General features: G+C 41.2%; 1 protein-coding gene across 2 annotated transcripts; it reads right to left on the minus strand.

Moving 5' to 3' along the window:
- Nucleotides 1–456: 456 nt before the first annotated feature.
- DNAJC21 (DnaJ heat shock protein family (Hsp40) member C21) lies at nucleotides 457–26,362 on the minus strand. 2 transcript variants are annotated; one of them, XM_012097094.5, is made up of 12 exons: nucleotides 26,011–26,362; nucleotides 18,747–18,840; nucleotides 16,735–16,858; nucleotides 16,289–16,411; nucleotides 15,573–15,877; nucleotides 14,561–14,712; nucleotides 12,308–12,395; nucleotides 9,602–9,760; nucleotides 9,155–9,197; nucleotides 4,354–4,523; nucleotides 1,438–1,513; nucleotides 457–948 (listed from the first exon to the last, which is right to left on the minus strand). In XM_012097094.5, the coding sequence occupies exons 1-12, from the start codon at nucleotides 26,360–26,362 to the stop codon at nucleotides 781–783; spliced, it is 1,854 nt and encodes a 617-aa protein (XP_011952484.4). In that variant the 3' UTR covers nucleotides 457–780. The 2 variants fall into 2 exon arrangements, with proteins under 2 accessions (XP_011952484.4, XP_011952485.4); XM_012097095.5 differs by having other exon boundaries at nucleotides 1,438–1,539.
- Between the last annotated feature and the right edge of the window lie 1,567 nt (nucleotides 26,363–27,929).

The raw sequence follows: 27,929 nt of genomic DNA on the forward strand, positions 1-27,929 counted from the left end.
GAACCATGGGCTACCTGAATTCATCATGCTTTATACCTGGCAGTGTGCACATTTATGAGGAGGAAGCACCCTATAAATTAATTTGTTTCAACTCTATAAGTCAAATCAGGGTGAAAAACCAAAAGATATATCCTATTAATAATTACTAGTAAAATCTCAAGTTAAACAGATATACCTTGAAGAAATACTATTGTTGAAAAACAACCGGATATGTTCAATTCGTTTCCACTTATCATTATCCTCTGGGGGGCGGGTGGGGAGGAATGCATTAATCAACAGGTTATTTAGAAATGGTTTTAAAATCACAACTGGAGTCATGGTATCAGGTGGAAAAAAATCCACGATTTTAAAATGATCTGAGTCATCAACAGATCACAAAGCAGGACAAAACACAAAACCACTGAATCATATAAAAATACTTCATGTGAAATTTACAAAATAAAGCAGAAAGGAGAATTTGTATGTGTTAAAATAATTTAATTCTCCCTGTACATTTCTGTTCACATGAGCCAACAAAAGTCAAGAATGCATACTTTACAATATGTACCTGTTTGGGGACATTCAAGTCAATTTCAGATGGCAAAAGTAGAATCCAGTCACTAATGACATGTTTAAAAAATATATATTAAACCAAAAAAATGTTTTTACAAGATAAAAAATAATTTTCCACAATGCAATAAATTGCAGATCACTGAAATTTTAACTCTTTAGATGATTTCAGTTCAGTTTTTGGTTTCAAAAGCTAGCAACAACTGAAAGAGAAAAGCGCGGGCAGAATTTCTATCTGTTTTTACGTTTCTCTTTCTTGTTTCGACTGTTTGTTACACTGTTCAAAGATGCTGAGGATGAAGGTGCTCTTGCATGACCAGTGGCCTTTAGATGATCAAACAGTTTATTCCGGGATGGAAATTCACTATGGCAAGTTGTACAGCTGATAAGCACATCACTCTGAGAAGGGGGGGAAAAATCATAAATAAAAGCAAGTGTTATTATCTGAGAGCAATGTTTTCATGTTGAGATTAAATATCAAGCAATTGCAAAATAACAAGACAGACTCAGCAGAGGCAACTGTTCTTGGAAGCTGAGTTCCATTAACCAATACCATCAACTCTAAGGGTCCTGAGAATTCAAGAGCACATGCCATAAGAATAAGGTCCTGGATTTCAAATTAATGAAAACACAATAGTAACTGTTCTGGTACAATCTGATATGTTCAGTGTGCCTCTGTTTACCATAAAGAAAAAAATGTCAGTGGCACATATATTCTGAATAAATTTTACATTCATCAAGGAAAACTGCTGATGGAGCTACATGTATGCAGCAGGTGAAGGGTTCACCAGGTACACATTTAAATCTTTAGACCAGAATCAAGAATGTAGATTACACTGTTTAAACAACAAGGTCCACTGAAAAGCTGTCAATATTGTTTGGACTTACCACTGTCTGTGGTTCAGCAGGTACTCTGACAGACTTTTTAGTATCTTTGGCTTTCTTTCCTTTGGGTTTAGAAACACTGGAAAACAAATGAAAGAATCAAGACTAATTCAATAATAACGCTCTGCCCTTTTAACTGTCATCTAGAACCCAAGAAGATTCAAAAGAGTAACGTGCATTTTAAAGAAAAACTCATTCATTTTTATGGCCAAGTGAATTAATTTTCACATCTCAAATGAACAGCTTTAAAAAACAACTTTAGAGGTAACATTAGATATCAAATTTGATACAAAAAATAAGGAATTTACTTAAAAGTTGAAACACAAGATAAAGCAAGCCCTCTAAAATATCTTTGAACTTCTACTCAGCATATTTTTGTAAAAGAAAAAAAGTAAGTACTTAATACTCCATTTACTGAAGCAAACCATCTTCATGGCCAACCTACAGTGCTCACAAATAATCTATGACATTAAGAGACAACTTGTTAAACCTGATTCAGCTGATGATAAACATTTCACCAGTTCCACAGTGAAATGAGAAAAACAGACACTGCAATGCATTTTTCATATAATTAAATTTGTTACATGTAAAGCATTTTCTTTTATTGAAAGAAATAATGTTCATGTGATGAGTTTCTCTCCCCTGTATTCTATAACCCAGAGACTGCCAGTCAGTATATTCAGTTTCCTCCTATTCTGCTTAACTCCAGAACATCCCTCTACTTAATCTGCTATGTGAATCCTCATTTTCCATAGTGCTCTCATACTTTCCCTCATGTGTGCTAGCCAAATTCTTACGGTAAAATCTGAGTGCAACTATGTTTACAGAACAGATGGGATGGGTTATAACCAATGAGTTAAAATGCTGTCAAGCACTTCATAAGTATACAGTTCTTCAGTCAGAACCTAGGAGTCTGGATTAAGTTACGTGGTCTATGCACTTAAAAGATGCTGACAAATGGGGCTCCCCTGGTGGCTCAGTGGTGAAGAATCCACCTGCCAATGCAGGAGACATGGGTTCAATCTCTGACTCAGGAGGATTCCACATGCCACATAGCAGCTAAGCCTGTGAGCCGGAACTATTGACTGGGGCTGGGTTCCAGAGCCCAGGAGCCACAACTACTGAGTCTATGTACTGCAACCACTCGAGCACTCTGGAGTCCACGCTGCACAGGAAGAGAAGCCACTCCCATGAGGAGCCCGCACACCACAGCTAGAGAGCAGCCGCCGCTCCCTGCAGCTAGAGGGAAAAGGCCGCTCAGCAATGAAGATGCAGCACAGCCGAAAATACATACAAGTCAATAAAATCTTTAAAAAAAAAAAGATGCTGATAAGGAGTGTAACACACTATGTAGTATTCGGTCAGCTTTGAAAATCTCAAGAAAAAGACACAATGACATAAAAGGCAACAGATTCAACATTTACTAACTTACAAAATAACATCAGAGGCCACAAATATATCCAACAACATTTAGCATTTAGGCTAATTTGGGAAAATTTAGGATACTATTCCCAAAAAACTTACCATATTATGAAAGACAGCTACATCTCCGAAGCTAGTATCTAAGACTCTATTTCTAAAATGTACTTTAGAGGAGATATAATGTATTCATATGAATATACTCCAGAAAATTGTACTAATTTTATATAGAGACAGTTAGTAGACTTATTATGGTATCAATTTGTAATGTATATAAATGTCAAATCACTATGTTATATACCTGAAATTAACATAATGTTGTATGTCAATGTTAATAACAAATAAAAAAGAAGGTAAAAAAATGTACTCCAGACACACACACACACACACACACACACACACACACACACAGTAGGCGGCTAGTGTCCGTGCACCGCAGAGAAGCAGCAGAGAGGCCCTGCAGAAAAGCACTGGGCATCAGGCCACTGGGCAGGGGGAGCGCGGGTGGTGGGGTATCCACCCCAGCTCTGCCACTCCTCAGCAGGGAAGAGGTCATCTGAATTCTGATTCTTTTTCTCACATTATTAAGTGAGGAAATGCATTTTATTAGTGGTTGCCAAAGTCTGACTGAGCACTGAGTACCCCTTTTCCTTCCCCAGTGAAACCCACACAGAAGTCATATGGAAAATAAATAAAAAGACTTCAGCTCTAGATGAAGGAGGTCCTCAGGGGCCTGGAACCCCCCCTTTTGGCCCACCCCTCATGCACCCAAGCAGCCCCCAAGGGACCTTTACAGGACAGCAGGGCCCCACGGAACTAGCAGAGCTGGGTCCTCCATGTAGTCAGCCAGCCTTTCCACTTAGCAGTTTTTGTTCTGGGGCAAGTCATTTACCCCAGACTCAGTTTCCTCGTGTGTAAGATGGGGACACACACCAAGCATCAGAGTGGCTGCAACCCCCTCTTCCAGCTTCCCATTCTCCAGTCTTCAAGGCACCCATACCACTCATGGGAGTAAGACCTCCCCCTGGCCAACCCCGGAGGCCTGGGCAGCACCATGACTCCCGGGCATCCAGAGAGCAAAGACCCCAAGCTGGCACATCCACCCTGATGCCCTGTGCTGGGGCCGAATGCAGGCTGCCTGGCCGGAGTATGGAGGTTCGGGCAGTGATGCTCGGGTGAGTGGGGCATGGCCTTATCTGTAGCCTCGCCAAGGATTACTGACCCAGCACAAAATAAGGACTTCACCAGGATGAGAAAAACAGAAACTCAGTCCATGAAACTCCTTTTGGCTTTGGGCCATGCTGCTGAAATGTCTGAGCACACTGTCTTGCATTCTCCCTCCAACATCATCCTTGGTAGACATACATGTGTATGAATAAGTCACAGATACATCCAACTCCCAGCGTCCATCATGGGAAAGGGTGTTTTACTTGATATACGAAAAGCCATCCTCACTACCAGTATTAAGTAACTAGAAAACAACACGTGACTCTGTCTTACCTTTTAGCCTCAGTTTTGGGGTCATCGCACAGTTCCACAGTCTCTGTGACCCCAACGTTTTCTTGGAGACTATCTTCTGATTCTTTGGCACTGTTTTGATTTAGGTTGGTATCTTCCGGGTCAATCTTTACTCCTCCAATTCCATTTTCATTGAAATTATCATCATAGTTCTAGGTAAGAAAATATGTGTGCCATTATAAAATAAATACTATAATACCACTAGTTTTTTATGTTACCAAACAGCTATAATGAACAATGGTCATGTTCTGTACACTCTAGTAAGAGGATATCTTCAGGGTATAAAAAGGAGAGGCAGAAAAGAAGAATATGAATGTCCATTAGAGAAATATTAATTTAGGGGGAAATGGAAACAATCCAGATATTCAGTAAGTGAATGGTTGAACAAATGAAGGAAAATTATGGAGCTCTTCAAAGTCACGTTTCCAAAGACACTGATTCAATTATGTGGGAAAAGAGAACACATTAGCAAAAACAGAAGAGAGAAAACTATATATAACCTTTGATTACAACTTAATTCAACATTCAGGAATATCCATAGGCAGAATTAGGGATGATATTGAGAGTCTTCCACAGTTTCCAAATGAGCAGGCAATGAACAACTATTTCACAATTGGAAAAAAGAAAACAGCAACACACAGGCATTATACAAGAAAAAACACCGGACAAACGTATCTTCACTAAATGCAACTGGCTTGCTTTTGCCTTGGGTAATGCTTTGCCACATTTGTTTTCTCCTTCTCTCCCCTTGTTCCCTTTCTCTGCAAAACGTCCCCCCTTGACTTCCCGCCCCCAGAACTACAAAAGCAAGCTGCAGGAAGATATCACGTTCTGTCCTAAGAACACTCTCCTTCCTATCCAGTTCCCTCTTCACACCCAAGAGAACACTGTCGTTATCTGTTACACAATCCATATACATATTGCAGTAAGGTCCTTTTTTGCAGGGCTTCCCTGGTGGCTCAGTGGCAAAGAATCTGCCTGTCAACACAGGAGATGTGGGTTTGATCTCTGGGTTGGGAAGATCCCCTGGAGGAGGGCATGGCAACCCACTCCAGTATTCTTGCCTGGAGAATCCCATGGACAGAGGAATCTGGTGGGCTATAGTCTGTAGGGTCGCAGAAGAATCAGACAAAACTTAACGACTCAACAACAGTTACTTCCTCATGATTAAATTCAGGTTAAACATTTCTAGCAGGAATGTTACAGACATAATGCTGTGCCCTCAGTACATTTTATCAGGAAGCAAAATGTCACTTTCCATTTTTTAGTGATTAAAGTCTCATCATTTAGTTAAGATGATTATTGCTGGATTTTTCTACTGTAAAGCATGTTTTCCCTTTTTTAATAAGTAATAAACAGAGTATATCAGTATCTTCTTCCCTAATAACTATTTACCCCTAGGATCTGGCATCTATTGATGATTCTTTTGTGAGCCATTTATTATACTGGTGGGTCCAGAATAGTCCAGCCATTTGCATTTGTATTAATTCACATTCTTGGAGTGATGCCTTCCCATCTGCCTCCTTTTTCCAACTCTCTTTTTTAAAGCTCAATATAGACTCGTGATTTTTTTAAAAAATAAAATCAATATGTAAAATCTGTCACCATTATTCTTTTTGACAACTCAAAATTTCTCATATTTGGCAAGCCCGTAAGCTGACTTCTGGGTATTTCTGATTTATTCCCACAAATTTTTGAATACTCCCTTTATTTCCAGGATTGATAATCCAGGCTCACCTTGTACTTTCTGTCTCGGCCCTAGAATCAGTCACTTTCCCAAGGACCAACTCCTGACTCCTTTTATTAGGGAAGGGGGTTTAGAAACTAAGATGCGTGTACTATAAATGACTGCTACTGGGTATCACTGCTTCAGGGCCCTCAGCGTATACTGAGCATTTGTATCTTGTTTATTTTTTTAACATCATACCTCCAATTCTAGTAGGACATTAGTGTTCTCCTCTCCTTCCCTCAATCTATACCTGTATTTCCCTTCTCCTACAAGAGAATCTGTTTCCCGACAACATTAGTATATTTACTTATTTGCTTTACCCTATAATACACGTAAAAATAGTTTCCGAAATACCACACCAATATCACTAAAATATCTAAGTAAAGTTTAAGATTTTTTTCTTTTGCAGTTAATTTTGTCTTCAGTTATGTCCCATGGATGGTGTTCAGAGTACTGCATTCAAAGTTTCTTGCATTAATTCTTCCTTGTTGTCAGCAAGAGGGTTTTATTTGTTTACACTCAATTTCAATTTTCTGAGGTTTTCTTTCACAATCCTTGATGGCTTATGCAAATTTTTTTTTGACAATACAGAAAACTCCCAACCTGAAGTTTCTTAGTATCTGCTGCTTTCTGCTCCTTTATCTACCTGTATGTGTCTCCACACTATCTTTCCCTTCAAAAAGAACTTAGAAAAAATCCAGGGAAAGTGCTACAGAAAACTAGATCTGAATTGGGGCTTTCTCCCTGATATAATTAGAAACCATAGGTATCATCAAGGAATACCCCTTTCCCTTTAAAAAAGGGAAAACGTGCTTTACAGTAGAAAAATCCAGCAATAACCATCTTTGGAGGAAAGGTATCATCTTTGGAGGAAAAAAATGGGGCGGTAAACTTAAGTATCTTCCTTGGTAAAAGAATACAAATATATGTGCTTACTGCTGCACTCTTAGGACCTACTGGGTATAAATTCCTCTCTATTCTGTCTTTTCCAGTGGTTCTGGCACACAAGAAAAAATTGTTCTAAACTAATGACTAGCGAGTCTTTGGGTGGAAAATGACATAAGTCATTTTATAAAAGGAACATACAATTTGCTGTGTGGTTTTATAACTGAGGCAAAAAGTTCCAAGTCACAGCTTTAATAGTGATTAATTTATGTGTGATGATAATTTCTGAAATATAAAACAGCTGTGCTGTGCTTAGTGGCTAAGTCGTGTCTGACTCTTTGCTACCCCTAATGGACTGTATGTAGTCTGCCAGGCTCCTCTGTCCATGGGAATTCTCTAGGCAAAAATAATGGAGTGGGTTGCCATGCACTCCTCCAGGGAGGGGATCGTCCCAACCCAGGGATCAAATCCAGGTCTCCAACACTGCAGGTGGATTTTTTACCGACTGAGCCACCAGGGAAGCCTAAGAATACTGGAGTGGGTAGCATAACCCTTTTCCGGGGGTCTTCCCGACCAAGGAATCGAACTGGGGTTTTTCCCGCATTGCAGGTGGATTCTTTACCAGCTGAGCTACCAGGGAAGCCCAGAAAACAGCTAAAAGTTATCAAACATAAACCATTTGGATATAACAAGCCAAATCTAAAGTTTTATGAAAAATTATTAGTGTATTACCTAAGTTTTCATAGAAACACTTCCAATTTTAAAAAAACTACAGTTAACATTTAATACTTAATTTAAGTTAACATAATTAGATCACATTAAACAGCACAGAAATCAATTCCATTCCCTGTAGAATCACCAGATATCCTTAGTAAAATGGACAAGTTCATTTTGTTTTTATAGTTTCAAAAAATCCACAAAATTTTGTTACACATATTAACAACATATATATGTGTAACACAGTATGTTGTGTTACAACATACTTTTAGTTAATAATGATTCTTAAGATAGAAATTCAGTATGAACCCCCCAGGTGATATATTTAAATGACTTATTGAGTCATTTAAACATTTTTTTCAAGAATCACAATCACCACAAGTTTCTAAGCAAATACTCCTTTTTTTAACCACTTTTAAAAAATTATAGTTAATTCCCAATGTTATATTGGTTTCAGGTTTTCAGTAAAGTGATCCAGTAACATATATTTTTCCAATTCTTTTCCATTATATGTTATTATAAGATATTTAATACAGTTTCCTGTACTATACAATAGGTCCTTGTTATTTAACTATTTTATAACCAGTAGAGTATATATGTTACTCCCAAACAACTAATTTGCCTCCCCCTACCGCTAATCCCAATGGTAACTAAAAGCTTGGTTTCTATGTCTGTGAGTCTATTTTTGTTCAGTTCATTTGCATCATTGATTCCACATATAGGTGATATTTTATGATATTTATCTTTGTCTGACTTACTTCACTTAATCTCTAGGTCCATTCACATTGTTGCAAGTGGCATTATTTCATTCTTTCTAATTAGCTGAATAATTCTCCATTGTGTATATGCACCACACCCTATTTATCCATTCATCTATTAAAGGACATTTGCTTCCATGTCTTGGCTACTATAAACAGTGCTTCTATAAACACTGGGGTGCATAGATCTCTTCAAATTAGAGTTTTCTCCAGATACATGCCCAGAAGTAGGAAAGCAAATTTTCCCTTTCCAAAATTTAATTTACATTGTTGGCACAATAAACTTGGATATACAAATGATCAATCCTTACATTTTCATATATTTATGAGGTGAACGGCTGCCTTGATTTAAAAATCTTACCATCACGTGCATCTAGATGTTTTTAATGGGATCCCTCAGTTAATCTGTATTATGAGAATTCCACATGCAAATTTTTTAAACACACAGACAACAGTAACTAGGTAACTGACCACAAATATAAGGCCCGGCATGGCAGGTGGATTCTTGACCAGCTGCATAATGAGGCAAAGCACTGAAAAACCAAAATATTTTCAGCTCCTTTTAATCTGTTTTACAATCAATATGAAATGAGGGTGTGAAAGTTCCTCTCCTTAATACAGTTTACACTGAATAAACAAGAGCACTCCAACTTTATATTTGATATTGAATGTTAATAAAACTTTTTCAACGTACCTGTGCTGGTTTCTGTTTCTTTTTCTTCTGTTTTTTAGAAAGCCTAAGAACAAACATACATCAAACTGTCACATATTTAAGTAAAAAGAAAAAATACCAAAATACTAGTGATACAAAGAATACCATATTAAAAAATACTGAGTATCATAAAGCATTGAAAGAAAAATACCCACATTATCAGTTTAGAAAAATATAATAGTGGTTCACTTGATAGTAATTAGCATATCAATCAGCCAGTTATAAAACTGCTATTAATACAGTCATAATACAGTCTGTAAAAATTATATCTGACATCATGTCTTTATCCATTTCAATACTTGAAAGCTCTCTTAACTAGAAGAAACACAGACAATATTAACATAACAGAATAATTTCTCTGCAATAAAACAGCATTTAAATGCAATCTCTAAATGGGCTAAGTAGGTCTAGTGACATTTTTAGAAGTACTTCTGTTTTGGCGCATCCTCCATCTCTTCCTCGGAATTGGCATTCAGACTGTTTTCATCAGTTTGAGGTCCTGAAAAATTTGCTTCCTCCTCCTCCAACTGTTGTTTTAACAAGGCAACCATTTCCCGATGCTTCTTTGATTTTTCATGATTCCTCATACTGAAAGGACAAGTTGAAATGAGTGACTGAAATGGGATTAATTCATACATGCCTAACTGTGTTGCTGGATGAATACAACCAAGCTAAAATCTACTTTTTTCCCATTAACTAATAAGCAAATCATCAGTGATACTTTAAGGAGACACAGAACCCTTTGGGGATTTCTTGGGCATTTAAGTACACTGGAAGCCCATGACTGTTCCCTTTTCCTATATTCCAGCATTCCCCCTCCCTTCCCTTTGTCCTCTTATCTACATAGTTTCTTCCTTGTGTTTTTTGGTCAAATTCTCCATATTTTTCTTTTCCCATTCTAAGAATTCAAACCTTCATCACTGTTTTCTCTTAATCACTTAAGTATGGCTAAGTGGAAAATCACAAAGCAGGATTCCAGCATTTAAAGGGAGCCCCCTTGGATCTCAGAAATGGTGATGTGAGGCCTTGAAGTGTAAGAGTAGTTTATGTCCTTTTGCTTATTTCAAGAAGGGTCTCTCTTCTCACTCCCACCACCCTAAATATAAGCTCAGGTGCATCTCTACCATTCGGTGTGAAACTATATAAGCGATGTCTATCTCGGTGCTCCCATGGGCAGCTAAATAACACTGAACAAGATAAAACTGACAGCACTAAAGGACTGGATCTCATCCTGTTCAGATCTGGATTTTCTAGTGGGGATTGCCTACTTTTCATTCCCACTAAAACTCTCCTTAAGAACGAGGTTTTCAAGAGAAACTGGAACATTCTGTGCCAGAAAGTAAAGTGTTCAAAAATATGACTCAGACACGTCAAAGGATACAGGAGTCAGGCTGATGGAACTGTCACTGCACACACCTGGGAAATCCTGAGCATGAAAAGGGCAATGATGAGTTTAACATACTAAAACAAAACTCCTCAATTCATTCTGACAACAGACATGCAGATCAACGCTCTCATGTGCAGCAGAAGGTCAACTTATGATGCAGGAGCCCTGGCACCGGAAAAGCCCCATTTTGAGACAATTCTAGTGAAGACTGGCACAAGCTGAAATCATCAGTGGATGCTAAATCTAGGAGGAAAATTTTGATCAAGAGAAAGATTATTTGCAGGGATTTAACATGTCTCCCCACATATTAAACATGCTACAAGGGAAAACACTGCAAGGGAAAAAGTACTAACTATACAGTGGAAAAATAAAGCAACACCCTGACTGGATGATCAAAATGATCACCAGCCATGAGGCAGGCAGCCATCTGTGCTTCTAGACAGAAACCCCAAGAGCAACACAGGCGTGCAGAGCACTCTAGCTAGGACCGAGCAACCTGAATCTCATCATGAGGAAATGGACAAACCAAACCCCAAGTGAGAAATGCTCTGCTTAAAAAGACTTTGGAAGGTCAATACTCTTCCAAACTGTCAATGGCACAGACAAGGGAACTGGTCCAGATTAAATGAGACCAAATAAATAAATGCAGTAATACGTGATCCTACACTAGATCCTATATTGAAGCTGGGAAAATGCTACAAAGGACGTTAACAAAGAATCAGCTGACAGAAGTGAAACATGGGTAGTAAATGAAAAGTACTGCATCAGCGTTCTAAATTTCCTGAAGCTGACAGCTGTGATTATGTGAAAGAATGTCCTTATTCTTAAGGAATATATACTGAAGTATTTAGAGGTAAAGGAGCCTTAGGCACATAACTTGCTCTCGGATTATTCCAGTAAAAATCTTGTCTGTGTGTGGAAAGAGAATGAGCACATGCAGACGGGGTGAAATGTGAGCAAAAGGTGAACTGGGCGCTCTATATTCTATTCATGCAACTTGCCAGTCTGACATTCAGTTTCCAAGTAAAAAATAATTTTTCAAACCTCCTTCCTTGTTGCTTTTGTTTCCCTGTTTGGTTCTAACTTGTCTGCCTCCCACCGCTCCTCCTGACACTATCACTTTCCCCTGGGGTTGCACGGTGATACCACTTGGGATTCCCACAGCCCCATTTCCATTGCTGACCTCCGCCTTCTCTACGGCACACGTTCTGCTCCTTCTTCCCTTGCTAGCTCTCCTCTCGTTTTCTCCCGTATTTGCCCCCGTACCTCCTGTGTTAGGATAGTATCCTTTTTAATACTCCTCCCTTCATCACTGCTCCCCTATGACAAAGTCCTGCCACTTCAGCAATACACTACAGGCAGGACAGATCTGAAGGTCTTGGGTTGGGGGCCATGGCCTGCAAGGCAGTATGACAGCTGGACGTGAGGGTGCACATGAATGGAGAGAGGAGACCAGCCTCAGCTCAGCGCCCTCTTGCCTCTGTGACTCTGCCTTCTTCACCACAACAAGCAACATTTCTTTCTGGAGACAGCATACACGTTTAAAGAGGAACACGGCAAGAATGAGAATCAGTACACCAGGCTTAACTGCTGGTGCAGATGGTTCCCCCTTCTCCACTGGGAAGATATTTCTCCAGGATGAAAGGTGAGGGCGAGCGAACAACTGCTCTGAGCATTTTCTTTAAGGACTTTCAAAGTGTTACACCTCACCTGAAAAGAAGAGGTGAGTGCAGAGATAGTAAACTTACGCCTTTTCGGTCTTGAAAGACTTATCACATGCAGGGCAGTAAAGGCCATCATAAAGTTCTGCGTCCTCGGCCTCGTCACTATCTTTACCTACCAGAGGGAAGCCTACAGTGAGAATCCTGTTTGATTAGAACATAAATCTAAAACATGTTAGCAAGTTACATCTCTTTGGTAAGGATCTAAAGTTGCACACAAATTAGAAATTACATTTGTTACTTCTTCACCAAGAAAAAAAACATGTTACTAGGATTTGAGTTGGCCTTTTAAAAGCAGCACTGAATTACAGGGGAAGGTGTTCAAATAAATCACTTTATCTTTCAAGTTCTTTTTATAAGTCTACTCAGAAGATGATTCAAAAAACTGTCAGAGTCCTAGATGTGTGTTAAGCTCAGAAAATCAAATGTCACTTTCATATTTCTACCACAAAGTAGTTTTTTCAACAAGTTCAGTTCAGTCACTCAGTTCACTTTTACCAAATGTAAAAGTGAAAAAGTTAGTCGCTCAGTCATGTCCTACTCATGATCCCATGGACTGTACCCACCAGGTTCTTCTGTCCATGAAATTCTCCAGGCAAGAATACTAGAGTGGGTAGCTATTCCCTTCTCCAGGGGATCTTACTGACCCAGGGATCGAACCTGGAACTCCTGCACTGCAGGCAGATTCTTCACCATCTGAGCCACCAGGGAAGCCCATACAAATGGAAATACAGTATAGCATCAATAGTATATACCTATAGTATAGCACCTGTAACTGTAATCTACTTTTAATTGCTTAAGTCAGCTTAAATAGCTCATGCTATTCCTTATGAGAAAGATGGGTCATAAAACAGCATATTATATGTAAACTCCAACACTGTCTTCACAGATTTTATAAGCTTGAAGCTTTATTACAATGGAATAATTACTATCAGTACTGACCCTTTACAAAATCTAAGCTCTGCTGAAAGTCTTTGCACAATTTCACATTCTATCTTTAGAAGAAATTAAACAAGTAAACTGATTGCTGTTTCAGATTTATTATGGGATCAAGGTCCCAAGATCTCTCTCCTATATTTTGTTTTTTTATAAGGAATGGTAGTATGATTCTGAAGGATATTCTGAAATAATCAAAATATCACCAATGTTTAGTATAAGATACTTTATAATTATGTTATGCTTTCAAATAGCTTATTCAAATAGTGAATAAAGAATATTGAATTTGAAAACATAATCTGCATCTAAGAATGTTTTCATATGTTCTCAGACACATACCAGAGCTTCTCAGAGTCCTAATTTCTTCATCAGTAAAACAGAGATAATTACATGAGCAAAACCTATATTTAAGAGGTACTGTGGGAGGACAAAGCAAGACTGTGTGTGTGAAAGCACCTTACAGATTGTAAAACTCTATGTAATCATGTCACCTCACATTTATATGGTGCTTTACAGCTCTCAAAGCACTTTTATACACACTACTTCTAATTTATTAAGAAAACATTCCATTTCCTAATCATTTGGAGTAAACAAAAGTGTCATTTTACCATGAGCTATTACTCAAGGAAAAGCCACACTTGTAAATAAGGTAAAATTAATTAACCTATGTTTAGGTCATTTAATTTTTTATCATGGAATAGCCAGAGACAGTAGTCAGGTATATTGACCACTATTCTCAACAATGCCCACTCCTCTCCTTTTATGGTAGTCACATGCCTATGCTCTAATAACAGCGGCAGAGAAAAGACACATTTTGGCACAAAACAGGAGCCCCTCTACAGGTCAGAAATGAGACAACTTATATATACCGTACAGACTTCTGCACAACACCAGCTTTTCCGGAAAGAGTTACTATTAAAATTTGACCTACTGCTTAGTTGCATTTTTAGAAAATAACTAGCTATACCTGATAATATGCCCACTTCTCATTATATTTATGCAGACAAATAGTTTAAAACATGGTCAGAAAATTGTGAATGAAATTACCACAATTATACTGTGTACTTCCATAGACCACCTTCACTTGGCCATGCCAAATTGTTTTTCAATTATCTGCCATATTTAAAAACTGGGAGATGGCACATAAAAATCCAATTTCCAGCCTCATTCTTAAAACAAGCATGAAGCTGGCAACAATCGGCTGGAGCCCAGGTGCTCTCTGGGTTTCCACTTGCCCTCCCGTCCCTTGCTATGTCACACCGGAACCCTGTACAGGTGCTTGTGAGCGTCCTGAGCACATGATAAAAACATTTCCTATAGTCTTTAATGAATGAAGGAAGTTACCATCCTGTCCGTCTCTGAGCTCCTGGTCTTCCGCTTCGTCTTCACCTGATCCATCTCCAAACTGCTTTTCATACTGCACCTCCATCTCCCTGAGCTCCTTCTCCAAGTCAGCTACCGCCATCCAGCTCTGCTCTCTGTACTGCTCTGCCAGCCTGGATACACACGGCACGGTCTCTGCATTGGTTTCATTTACTTCTGAGGCTTAAAACCCATCCTCCCCAATTGTCCACGCCTACACACTTAAAACCTGTGCTTGGCTGAAACGGGCCAAGTCACTTCAATCTGTTAGCAGTTCTGTGGTTGATTTTCATCGCTCCACTAGATAACAAGTTTTGAAACATCTAACTCTTGGCAACTTACTAAAAGTCTTCAGGTGGTTTTAAATCCTAAGTGTCAACATACGTGCCACTTTCCCAAACATGAGGTGGGTAGAACTTTCAAGAAGTGAATAGTTTTTTAAAGAATGCTATAAAGCTCTGGACACAATGCTTTTATAGTGACTCAAACCAACAGAACTTCAAAGGCACTAAGTCTCTAAGAGTATACTGACAAAGTAGAGTCCTGCGTGGGGCTTAAAAGCAGAGCCCTGGACTGACTTCAGGCTCCAGTTCCCACCTCCGCAATTTATTAGCTATGTGATCTTGGGCCTGTCTCATTTCCTCAAAAGAAAGAGGATAAAAACTAGAACTTACATCACAGCACTGCTGCAAGAAAAGCACTTAGGATGTGGCCTTATACAGAATGAGAATTCAATTAATATTAGTTATCATTAAATGTTATAAGAGTCTGTAAAGGATCTCAAGTGTAAATGGGCCTCTGAAGGAAAACAACCAACTTAAAGGAAAAACTTTCTCGGAGCTGATAAAAAGACATAATCCCAGTGCCAGGACATAAAAAGAAAGGCTGAAGCCAGGGTGAGGATAAATCCCCATGAAAGCACCAGGTCAGGTATCCATGACGTTTCTGGGGACCAGCACCTACAGCTAGACAGGCTCCAGCCCGGCCCACATACTTGGCCTGTTTAAGCTTCTGCTGCCGCCTCATCGCCTCAGCTTTCCTCGCCTTCTCTGCATTTTGTTCTTCCACGAGCTTTCGATGAGCCTGCACTCTTCTATCCCTTTTACGGATGAAAGCGACCAGCTGACGGACAAGCTCATTCTTCTCTTTCCTCGCTTTGTCTCGAATCTTTTTGTTTTCTTTTTCCATGGCTCGTTTCTCCCAGCGGTTTGAAGCCTGCCGTGTATCATATTCTTCTTTCCAAGCAAAGTTCTTCTGAGTGCAGAAACTCTGCCAGTAAGCATAGAAAGGGTGGACCACCTAGGGACAAAGGAAACAGGCGGAACACTCGCTTTTTATTTGTACTTTTTTTTCCAGTAAGGCAGTAAATATTGATGCTGCAAAACATCTAACCTCTTTTCTTTATATATATATATATGTATATATATATATATGTATATAGAATATTACTATTAATCAATAGAGAAGACAGTCCTTTGACGGCTTTACACAGTAACCCTTCAGAATTAATTTGATGAGGAAATTAATGGAATGGGACCATGATCAATAGGAAAAAGTAAAGAGGGGAGGGGATCAGGAAAAACAAAAGACAAGAGAGTCACAGTACAAGATGGAGAACTAGAACCTCTTTTTTTAAAATAAAAAGAAAGAAATGGGGAAAGACACCCTGATAAAGGCTAATTACAAAACGGTAGTAAGTTTCCCTTTTACCGTATCATAGTCACTCTGGGAGTCTCCAAAAGTTGGGAAATCTTCCGTGTCCTCTTCTAAAGCAGATTCTAGTTCTTCCTTTGCAATCATTTCAAAAACATTACGGTACACCGTATAAAAGCCCTAAAAAACAGTAACAGAAACACAAATTCTTAACACTTTTATAGTCTATGCATAGAATAAGATTTTTAAATGTCACATGAAAATTTTTAATTAAAAAAATTTTAAACTGTTAAAAAGATTTACAGTCCCAAGCTCTGTCACTGCAAATACATTTAGGTTTCAACTGAAGGTCTTTACATGCTGACAGGTTAAATATGAAGGCAATGTTTCTCAGTTTTCCAATGAGTACTCTGTCACTTTCTATTTTTGAATAATTTTAAGAATTCTGCATTCAAGAGTCTTACTTAAGAGCCTGACAAATTATCAGTGAGTTCACTTCTTACCTTTTCATCATCACCATAACCAGAGTAGCAGGTAACGGTGAAATAGTGAAGCAAATCTAAGCTGTCATCTTGATATTCTCCATCAAGCCCACCTTTAAGCAGAGCCTCTCTATGATTATCATACCTAAGCAACAACAACAACAAAAAAGGCAGTAACAGTGAAGGCTGAATAAATAAAAATTCAAAAGATTCCTTACTCTGAAACAGTCAAAATATAACTTCTTTACACTTCAACATGGCCAACCTACAACCAAAACCTTGAAGGAAAATATCAACAGGTAAAGACTTAATAGCTTCCCAGGTGGTTCAGTGGTAAAATATCTGCATGTCAATATAGGAGACACAGGTTCGATCCCTAGGCTGGGAAGATCCCCTGGAGAAGGAAATGGCAACCCACTCCAGTATTCTTGTTGGAATAATCCCACAGACAGAGGAGCCTGGTGGGCTATAATCCATGGAATCTTTCACAGAACTGCTGATTAAAAAAATTTCAACTGCAATTCCAAGTCCATTACAGTCATTATATGATACTAGCCATATATGAAACTAGCCAACATGAAGAGGGGAGTTTAAGAAGCCAGGGAATTTCTACTCTCCCAGGAAGGTAGCAGCACTTTCACCAGAAAGAAGCCTAAGTAAGACAGTAGTGGACATCATCTGGTCCATAGACTAAATACACTTTTGGGATATGGGAATTTACCAGCATGGACGTGAATAACTCTCCCCCAGTGTTTATGTAAACCAACTAAGAGCTTCACACACACACACAACTGACCCTCACTCCATAAAGTCAGTTATTATCCTTGTCTGATACAAGAAATGGAAGCTCAGCAATATTAAATAATGTTATCTACAAACATAAAGCCAATAAGCAGCAGAGCTAGAATTCAAAACCATATGTGCAGCACCAGAAGGACCACGCTCCTCGGCACTGTGCCAAACTGCTTTCAGTTCACAGGAGAATTAACAGGTAGGAGCTTTAAACCAAAGGACAAGGGACTCCTTGGGATAGGAATACCACCTAAGATCTAGAGAAGAGCTAGCGCAAATGGAAGGCAGGAAAGAATCTCAAAGCTTCCAAAGGAAAGAAAATGCATTTCTAAGGCCACATTTTCAAATTCCTCAGGAGGAGAAAAATTTAGTATTCTCTAGTTTTTATAGAAAAGGTAATTTAATAAGAATTTTCTTTATAGCCTTTCTCTCTTAATAAGAGACAAGACTTCCACAGGTGAACTGAACACCCATCTGCTCTCTGTACCAGCAGCATCTTGCATGGTTATGTCCGAGTACAAAACTTATAGTTTCACAGCAAAAAGTTCACTGAGAATCTGGAAACCTTCAAAAGGATTTCAAAAGTAGAAATTTATGTCCGGAAATGGCATTAAGTGATCAGGTTATCATTAAAGAGTCTGTCACAGATGTAGATGCCTAACTCCTGCATATAAAGAAGTTCTTGGAAAAAATATTACAATTTTTGACAAAAACACTATACGTGTTTTTTTTACTTTATTTTTTAATTGAAGGATAATCGCTTTACAGAATTTTGTTGTTCTTTAAGGATAAGTCAACATTCTTCCTTTTCTTCAGCAGCTGCTGCTGCTAAGTCACTTCAGTCGTGTCCGACTCTATGTGTGACCCCACAGACGGCAGCCCACCAGGCTCCCCCATCCCTGGGATTCTCCAGGCAAGAATACTGATATCAGTTAATTTGTCAGACATCAAAGAGACCTTATTAAATGAGAAGGAGCTTCAAAAGTATGAAAATTAAAACTATTTCTACTACTGTCAAATTTCGTCTATGAGATCAGAGCTGAATAATCATCTCTCAGGTTCCTTCCTACCCAAACACTGCATTTTACATAATGAACAGATTGACTGGGCTGCAGAACACACCCCGAACCATTTGATGTATTACATTTCTTTTTTTTTTTTTTTGTATTACATTTCTAAAAAGCCCTTTGTTGACCATTCTTCCCAACCAGATACTCCAGAACGGACAGCACGATACTCACCACGCTCTCTCCTGAGGGTCACTCAACACATCATACGCCGCTTGGATCAGTTTAAATTGTTCAGCTGCTTCTGCGGCATTATCCAGATTTTTATCTGTTAAAATAAAGGACAGAAATTCACTCATCAGAAAAGTAGAGGACAGACTCTAAAAAGGACCGCTTCCATCAGGAATGCCATAAAATGGATATGTACAAAACGAAGAAAAACAACTAGCAAAAAGCAGAGAAAGTGGCTGACAGCTGATACTCAGGATCAGTTATGAGTGTCAACTCGAGTAGAAGTTTCATGCTTTTCTCTAAATCTCAGCATGTCACTTAGCACTCAATCTGGATATCCACAAACAGAAAACCCTGAGTAGTACACGTTTTATTTTTAGAAGGAGCAAAATACATCAGATATAAAGACTTACTGTTTCATGCTAGATTATACTTAGTGTGTCTTTACCACCATCTTTAAGGTTTTCTTTCCCATCAACATACACCAAAATAAATCTCATAAAGCTTAAAAAATATATACTAATTACTTTTCTCTTAGTTTGCCTCTTTAACCATGGAATTCACAAAGCATCTTTGCCTCAGGGCCGTAGCCAGGTTCCAAGATGGCCCCCAAGGACCCCCACCTTCCCGGCATTCACACCCTGTGTAATCCTCTCCCCCATCAGTAGGGTCCGTCTGCGTGACTGAAACCAGGAGGCAGAAGTGATGACAGGACAGGACAGTACTTGCAATACTGGATTATGAAAGACTGCAGGCTCCATCTCGGGTGCTCGCCCTCTCTTGGATCTCTGGGAGTGCCCAGCTGCCATAGCGTGGGGACACTTTGGTGGCCTCTGAGAAGACCATGAGGTAACGAATGGAGGCCTCTGGCCCACCGCCAACAGGAACTGAAGCCTGCCATTACTCTGGGGGCAAGCTTGAACATGGGTTTTCCCAGTGATGATTCAACCTTCGGAGAAACCTTGAGTCAAACCACCCAGCTACACCATTCTGATTCTGATCCCCAGAAAACGGTGTGAGTCCACATCCTGAATATATTTGGTTCAAGTTTTTGGTAATGTGTTACACAGCAACAGGTAACTAACACACTCAAAGAGCAAAATATCAGTATCTTGAGTCTACTATGGAGTACCTCAACATTCTTTAGGCTACAACGCAATGTATACTTCTTTTAAAAAATGACAGAAATAGTCTTAAAACAAGGCTCTCAAGTGTATCTGACCTCCTCTTTTTAGATACCACCACACAGTCCCACGTCCTTCAAGCAGCTGACACTGACAACACTTTCTCAAGTGCAGCAATTTGCCTCAGTTCTTTTTCTTTAGGTGCTTGAACACAAAAAGCTTTTAGAACCATGCTCCTTTGAAATTAACAAAAAGTAAAAACCAGAAATAAGAAAACTCCATCACAGGTCTAACTCCCCTTCCTTAGAGCAGCCCATGGGTCATCTTCTAGCCTACCTCTTCTCTGCCTAAATCTCCTTCTTATGTGCACCATAATATACTCTATGTGTGCACGCTCAGTCATTCAGCATCATCTCTGTAACATTCCTGCTGGAAATGTTTCATCTGAATTTAGTCATGAGGAAGTAACTGTTGTTGTTTAGTCACTAAGTTGTGTCTGACTTTTTGCAACCCCATGGACTACTGTAGCCCACCAGGTTGCACTGTCCATGGAATTTTCTAGGCAAGAATACTGGAGTGGGTTGCCATCTACTTCTCCAGGGATCAAACCTGTGTCTCTTGCACTGCAGGCAGGTTCTTTACCACTTCACTACCTGGGAGGCCCAAGTGTGTGTGTTGGTTGCTTAGCTGTGTCATATACTTCAAATGCAGTCAAAAGATAGTAATGATCAAGAAGCTATTCATTAATTCCTTAACATTCTACTTTTAACAACTAGAGCTAATTATATTAGTTTTTAGCAACAATATCACATTATGTCATGCTGAATTTATAGCTGACAAAGTTTTAAGTATTTTACATATTAATTACTGACAAGCCAACTGATAACTGTAAAACAGTTTTTTAACCTCAAATAGAGTGCTCAGTCCACTCTGTGGCAGATAAGGTTAGCCGATCCGAAACTTCTCCCTCTTTTCTCTTTCAGCCTTTACTGTGGAGGCTGGACGAGCTAAAAATTAAGCAAGCATTTTGGCTTATGCAGCCTCCCTTGCTGCTAGAGAGGGCCATGTGACACAGTTCTGACCAGTGAGGAGAAAGCACTGGTGAAAAGTACTGTATTTTCTTTCCTTTCTCCTTGTCTCATGCATGGAATGAGTGCTGGAGCTTCAGCAGCCATCTTGAGACCATGAAGGAAAAGCCAAGAGATTCACAGTGACATTACTCAGCCACTCAAACAATGCCAGCAAGCATGTACCTCCAAGCCTTCTTGCGGTGAGAAAAATAAGCTCTTAACTTACTTAAACCACTGTGGCTAGATTTTCTATTATTTCCAATGAGTACTATCAACTTTCATCTTGCTGTGGCCTTGTTGCCATCTGGTTCTAAACACAGGACACCCAGTATCCTGTTTCAATTATTTTAGATTTTTATTACTACTGTGTGACAACTACTACTAGTTGCCTACTCAATACCATTCTCCCCTTATTCCTAACAAAACTATGATATTGGTCACAGCAGTAATGTACACACTTAAAAACCTTACCTCCTCAGACTTTTTTGAAGTTGGGATTATCAGGTTACCCACTTTCAGCCCATCAGATACAAACACAAATCGATCAATAACTAAGTGAAGCTTCCCAGGAGAAGCACTGTTCTTCCTGAAGAAAGGGATGGGCCTGGGTGGCACTCACCTTACGCTCTAACTCACCCTTTGCATCCTGCCCAAAGCCTGGGTATACTGCCTGCCCGCAGATTATGACAACTGAGGCAGAGACTGCAGGTTCAGCCTCTCTTCCAGGAACAAATGATAGCTGATTTTATGGGGGTACCTGATCCCCCAAATAAAGATGCCATTTCTAGTCTCCTTGGAAGCCTGGACTGACCATGTGACTAAGCTCTAATCAATAAAATCTATGAAAGTGTTTTATGGCAGCTTTTTAGACTCTTCCTCGAAAGACAACCAGCACACACCCTGTTCCTGCTTTACCCTTTCCTCCTCCATGCTGCTACCTGGGACCCCTTCTGCCATCTCAGATGGTGAGCAAGGCCCCATCTGACAGCTGCTGAGCAGAGTCCAAGGACCTCACGGGAGACCTGCTACCCTGGGGCTCACCTGCCTCTCTCGGCACCTCCACGTGACATCTGTGAGCTTCTTAATTGCTTACACTTGACACAAAGACTCAAGTCTTATGGTCAGGATGATGGAGCAGGTCTTCGATGGCTTCATCAAGCAGCCAGAACTACCAAAATGGGTCACCTCTGGTTTTCCTGCTACATGTGAAAAATAAAACGACTTTTTGAACACAACTGCTGGCTTCCTATCATTTGCAGCTGAATACAATTGCGATATGCATACAAGGGTACAGTCCAGCTCATGATTTCTATGTCATCAAATCATTAATAATGATGGTCTGATAAACAAAGAAACATAGTTCACATTAAAGCAGAATGCCAGAAAAAGCCTCCAACTAAATCTCCTGACAGGAGACAGAAAAGGTGACTGTTTAGGGGTGGGAGGTGGGTGGGCCTTCTTCACCTTTTAATCTGGACTGTACTTTGTTGTCCTTTTTCTTCCCACTCCCTTCTTGCCTCCCTTAAAGAAGTCTGGTGACAGCTAAAGCTTTTAAAACGAGAAAACCCATCAATGTACCATCTGAAAGCAAGATCTATCGCTTTCTGAATCTTCTTTTTTAAATAACTTTTTCAATCTGTCTGTCATATGGCTTTTTATTTCACTTAAATATACCTGAGACTGGTAGACTAGGAGGTTGAACTGAGATCTAAAAGATGAGTGTAAAAAGTTAAAAAGCCACTGAAATTTAAAAGGCACTCTCATACAATTCTTTGTGTTTTTCTCTAGATAAATTCATGTCCTCCTCTACTTTCTCTCAAATGATTTTACAGTACCTTATAGAACATTTCATGGACTGTGCATTTTAAGCCCTGCCTTAACTGAAGCCAAGCTCCCTGAGAACACACTTCCCTACAGGCCTCTGGGGCTCTGATACAGCAGGTCTGGTGATGGAGCTGACCTCTTCTCCTGGTCACTGATCCTTATTCACCACTGAGTACAAATCAGCATTCTGTCCATTCAAATGGAGACTCACACAACCTGGCTACCTCTCCTTCTTCCCCTTTTCCTCACTATCCACTAGCCTCCCAACCATTCCCCCTGTTCACTGAGAATTTTAGCATGTGAATCATCTCTGCTCCCAGGTCCTTTCATCATCCTGGTGATGTCAGTGTCCCTGGTGAGATCTGCTGGTCTCCCTACCTCCTGCCTAGCCTCTCCAACCCGGTCTTCCACCATACAGCCAAAGGAATACTTGAAAAACACAAACCTATCATTTCTCCTATTTGCAACCCTTCAATGGCTTCCCAAAGCCCAATCTTCCTAATCCAGTTTACCACAACCTTCAAGACCCAGCCCTTGCTCACCTGGGCAGACTCACTTCTTTCCCTTCCTAGGCTCTGCTGCGCCCTCTCTTATCTCCCACCTCCTGTATTCCCTGCAATCCCACTTGAGGTCTCAACCTAGATGTCACTCGGGGATGCACATCTATCCCACCCTCCCAAAAACCCAATCCAGACTGGTCCAGGGGCTCAGAAGCACCTTGTATTTACCCTCATACTGCCCTTATCTCAGCGGATGGAAAGTGACTGTTTTCTTCCGTGTCTCTCCGAAGACAGCAGGGCCAGCAGAGCAGGGACCACTCCTGTCTTGTCCACATTAAGGCGCTCAGGGAACGGTCATCAGATGAATTACTGAAAGACTGGCTTTCACAAGGAGTGATCTTACTAGGCAGTGCTATTGACCCTACTGGAAATTATTCTCAATTCTTCAATAAAATAAATAAAGGTAATTCCTTTTTTAAACAATGAAAATGGGTGGCCTCTATATGAGACACACATTAGTCTTTGAAGCACAGCCCGAATGTTAACCTTGGAAATATCTAATACATTACCTTGCACACAGGATGAAATTAAACATGTGCTGACAGACTTAACAAATTAATGCGCAAAGAAAAGCACATCAAAATCATGTGTCTTATGGGACAGTATTTATCCTATTCTTCCTTGCACTGATTTCCAACTAATCAAATCTGGTCATTTTTCCTTTGCAACTTCCCTTCAATGCAGTCCTTACCCCTCCCAATGATCCCAAGACTGCTTTGGGTCCTTAAGTGCCCACGGTTGACTCTACCTGACTTTGGTCTCTGGCCCCCCTCAATCTACTAAGCTGCCTTCATAGTACGTTTCCAGGACATCTTAATAAAACTGGCCACAACTATCCGTTACTGGAAAAACACATTTCACCGTCCTTTGCCATTCAAAGACCTTTACAACCTAATCTCAGATTACTACTCAAAAACATTTTAATATTGCCATCAAAGTTATATGTGCATTTGGTCATAAGTATTAATTCTTTTTCTCACCCTTCCCCACCCAGACAGTTAACAAATTTCCAACTCCATTTCTAACAGTAATCCCTATTACTCTAAGAACATTCTTCTATACTGTTTTTGGACCTATTAATTTTGGATATAGCTCCTGACTTCCTGATGAACATTTAGCTCATTTACCTCTTCCCTTCCAGGATACATCAGATTTTTCTAGTTCCTTTGACAGTCATCATTTACAGCTTTAAGCAACAAACCCATAGCTTTATTTCCTATTCCATTAACTAGAACCATCACCTTCTGATCTGGGGTTCTAAGCCCTTCCTTCAGCCCTTCTCTCAACGCCTATTTTCAGACTTCCAATAAACGCTGCCTTCCATCAAACTGTCCCCTTTTGGCCACCATGGTGCTCTTTCCCATACAATTAAATTTTCTTCTCCCTCTTTCCTCTAGAGCCAGCTAATGGCCAGGCTCCTCTGCCGAGGGGAAGCCTCACTGCCTTTCAGTACATGGTGAAAACTCCTTGTCTTGAATTCCTGGGGCAGTTATTAATTGTTTTAGTAAGTGAAAGTTAAAGTGAAGTCCCTCAGTCGTGTCCGACTCTTTGTGACCCCATGGACTGTAGTCTACCAGGCTTCTCCGTCCATGGGATTCTCCAGGCAAGAATACTGGAGTGGGTTGCCATTTCCTTCTCCAGGAGATCTTCCCGACCCAGGGATTGAACCTAGGTCTCCTGCACTGTAGGCAGATGCTTTATCGTCTGAGCCACATGTTCTAGTAACCCACTACCCATGTTCTAGTAACCAAGTCACTGTTCTAGTAACCCACTACCAATTATATGTGTTATGCTATTTTGCTTGCATTTGTATTTACGTTTCCAGTAAGGCATGTTTTCCAAACAAGGCTAAGGTCTCCGTGTGAGCATCCTAACCACTCTATGAACATTTTTATGGACTAGTACTAATATGAAAGCCTCTTTTAAACCTCACAAAGTTGAGATTCAAATACTGTCTTCGTTACCCAGTCGAGAAGATCAGATGACTTCACCAGTCACACAGGCCTGGACTACAACTAAATAAAACATCCGAAAGAAGCATACTTCTATAGATGTAATCATAACTTCACTAGGGAAGGCACGCAATTAAAATTTTCAATCTGCAGAACACCCGAAGTGAAATACAGAATCACTCAACCCACCAAAAGAGAAAAAAAGCATAGCTCTTTAGAAGACATTTGACTAGCCCCTTTGTCTTAATTACACTTAAGTAGCTGGGATTTCCCGCTGAAGTTAAGGGCAGCTTTCCCGGTGAAAGCCCAGGAAAGCTGCAGGAACTGCAGCAAGGAAAAAGCCTGAGACATGACTGGGTTAAAAGCTCGACTCCTCCCCGCTCGGGGTCATCTACGGAGGGGTGGGAGGAGCACGAGAGGTCTCTAGGATGTTATCCTTCCCCATCAAGTGGCCACGCGGGAACCCGGGGACGTCTGGGACAGAACGAGGTGCTCGGGTCTCGAGTGAAGCCTGGGGGTGGGGGGCTGCGACCGCCGATGGGCTGAGAACTCTCATCGCCAGCGTTGGTCAGGGGCCACCCGGCCGGACGCCGGCACGGTTTACAGGGCAAGGGGGAGTTACCGGCGGGCAAGCCCGGGCACAGCCAGGTCCCTGGAGTTACCCTGCGGAGAGGGGTGAGAAAGGTCGCGAGGGCCGCGGCTTTTGAGAGGGGCCGCGGCGGTTGCGGAATAATTACCCGGGTGCCATTTCAGGGCTAGCTTCCGATAGGCTTTCTTGAGCTCCTCCTCGCTGGCGTCTCGCCGCACACCCAGCGCTTCGTAGTGACACTTCATCGCCCGACAGGGCAAGGGGCTCGGGCCGGGGCCGGGGCCCGGGGCGGGGCCGGAGCCCGGACCCGGGCCGAAGTGGTGGCGACGGCCCTGGTGGTCCTCTCCTGCGGCGGGAGCCCGGCGCCCGCACCGGGCCAGCCAGCGAGCGCGGCGGCAGCGACGGCGGCGCGGGGCGACGGCGGCGCGCGGGGGCGAAAGGCGGCGCTGGTTGCGGCACGCGGGAGCGCGGAGGGGGCGGCGCCGGCGGCGGCTCCGCATGGACCCGGGGAGGGCCCTTTTCCGGAAATAGCCGCGCAGGAGGGAGGCGGAGCCGTGGCGGGGAGGAGGCGGGGCCGCGGCAGGCGGGAGGCGGGGCCGCGGCGGGCGGGAGGCGGGGCCGAGGTGAGACGGAGGTAGAGTCACGGGAGGCGGGGCCCCGGCGGGTATCATTGTGAGGGGCACAGACGCCAGTCAGAGTGACACTAACTTGACATCCGACCTGAGAGATGAGAAAGGAGTTTGATGGGATGAGATTCTGGAAAACATCTTGTAGTTCTGAAGATAATTTCTCAATTTGAGCCACGGTTTTACAGATGAGAAAACTCAAGCCTGAGGAACTCAAGACTTCCCCACTGATTAATGGAAGGATTCGGTTGGATCAAAACCAGGTCTTTTAACTCTTTTCTTCGGTTACCACTTAATGAGATCTCTAATACACCTTGTCCTGACTACTGTGCATGAGAAATAATAATAAATAAAATGACTTATACTGAAACAATTTAAGAGGGAAGCATCAACACGCTTTTATGTTTTACTACCGTGAATAAGGGTCTTCCCTGGTCACTCAGATGGTAAAGCGTCTGTCTACCATGCGGGAAACCTGGGTTCGATCCCTGGATTGGGAAGATTCCCTGGAGAAGGAAACAGCAACCCACTACAGTACTCTTGCCTAGAAAATCCCATGGACGGAGGAGCTTGGTGTGCAGGCTACTGTCCATGGGGTCGCAAAGAGTCGGGCACGACTGAGCGACTTCACTTCTTCACCATGAATAAAATTGGGTGATCCACCCATCCATCACTCTTGATGGATCCATCACATCCATCACTAACTTCCTGGGCTCTAAACTTACATTTCCAAGATCGATTTAGGTTAAGAATGCAGTTAGGACTCTGCACTTTCACTGCTGAGAGTCAGGTTAGATCCTTGGTCAGGGGAACTAAAGATCCCACAAGAAAAGTTCAGTTCAGTAGCTCAGTCGTGTCCGACTCTTTGCAACCCCATGAACCCCAGCATGCCAGGCCTCCCTGTCCATCACCATCTGCCTGAGTCTACCCAAACCCATGTCCATTGAGTCAGTGATGCCATCCAACCATCTCATCCTCTGTCATCCCCTTCTCCTCCTGCCCTCAATCTTTCCCAGCATCAGGGTCTTTTCTAATGAGTCAGCTCTTCACATCAGGTGGTAAAAAGATTGGAGTTTCAGCTTCAGTATTAGTCCTTCCAATGAACACCCAGGACTGATCTCCTTTAGGATGGACTGGTTGGATCTCTTTGCAGTCCAAGGGACTCTCAAGAGTCTTCTCCAACAACACAGCTCAAAAGCATCAATTCTTTTGGCACTCAGCTTTCTTTATAGTCCAACTCTCACATCCATACATGACTACTGGAAAAACCATAGCCTTGACTAGATGGACCTTTGTCGGCAAAGTAATGTCTCTGCTTTTTAATATGCTGTCTAGGTTGGTCATAACTTTCCTTCCAAGGAGTAAACATCTTTTAATTTCATGGCTGCAATCACCATCTTGCAGTGATTTTGGAGCCCCCAAAAACAAAGTCAGCCACTGT

This window comes from Ovis aries, chromosome 16 (assembly GCF_016772045.2).
Source record: "Ovis aries strain OAR_USU_Benz2616 breed Rambouillet chromosome 16, ARS-UI_Ramb_v3.0, whole genome shotgun sequence".
NCBI classification, from domain to species: Eukaryota; Metazoa; Chordata; class Mammalia; order Artiodactyla; family Bovidae; genus Ovis; species Ovis aries.

Bases quoted from the DNA above. Each gene is read 5' to 3' on its own strand.
- DNAJC21 (XM_012097094.5), bottom strand. From the start codon at position 26,362: ATGCGGAGCCGCCGCCGGCGCCGCCCCCTCCGCGCTCCCGCGTGCCGC. The intron at 15,878-16,288 runs GTAAAAGGGAAA...CTTTGTCCCTAG, and splicing joins CCCAGAGTGACTATGATACG to GTGGTCCACCCTTTCTATGC. The intron at 12,396-14,560 runs GTAACTTCCTTC...TCCCTCTGGTAG, and splicing joins GCTCAGAGACGGACAGGATG to GTAAAGATAGTGACGAGGCC.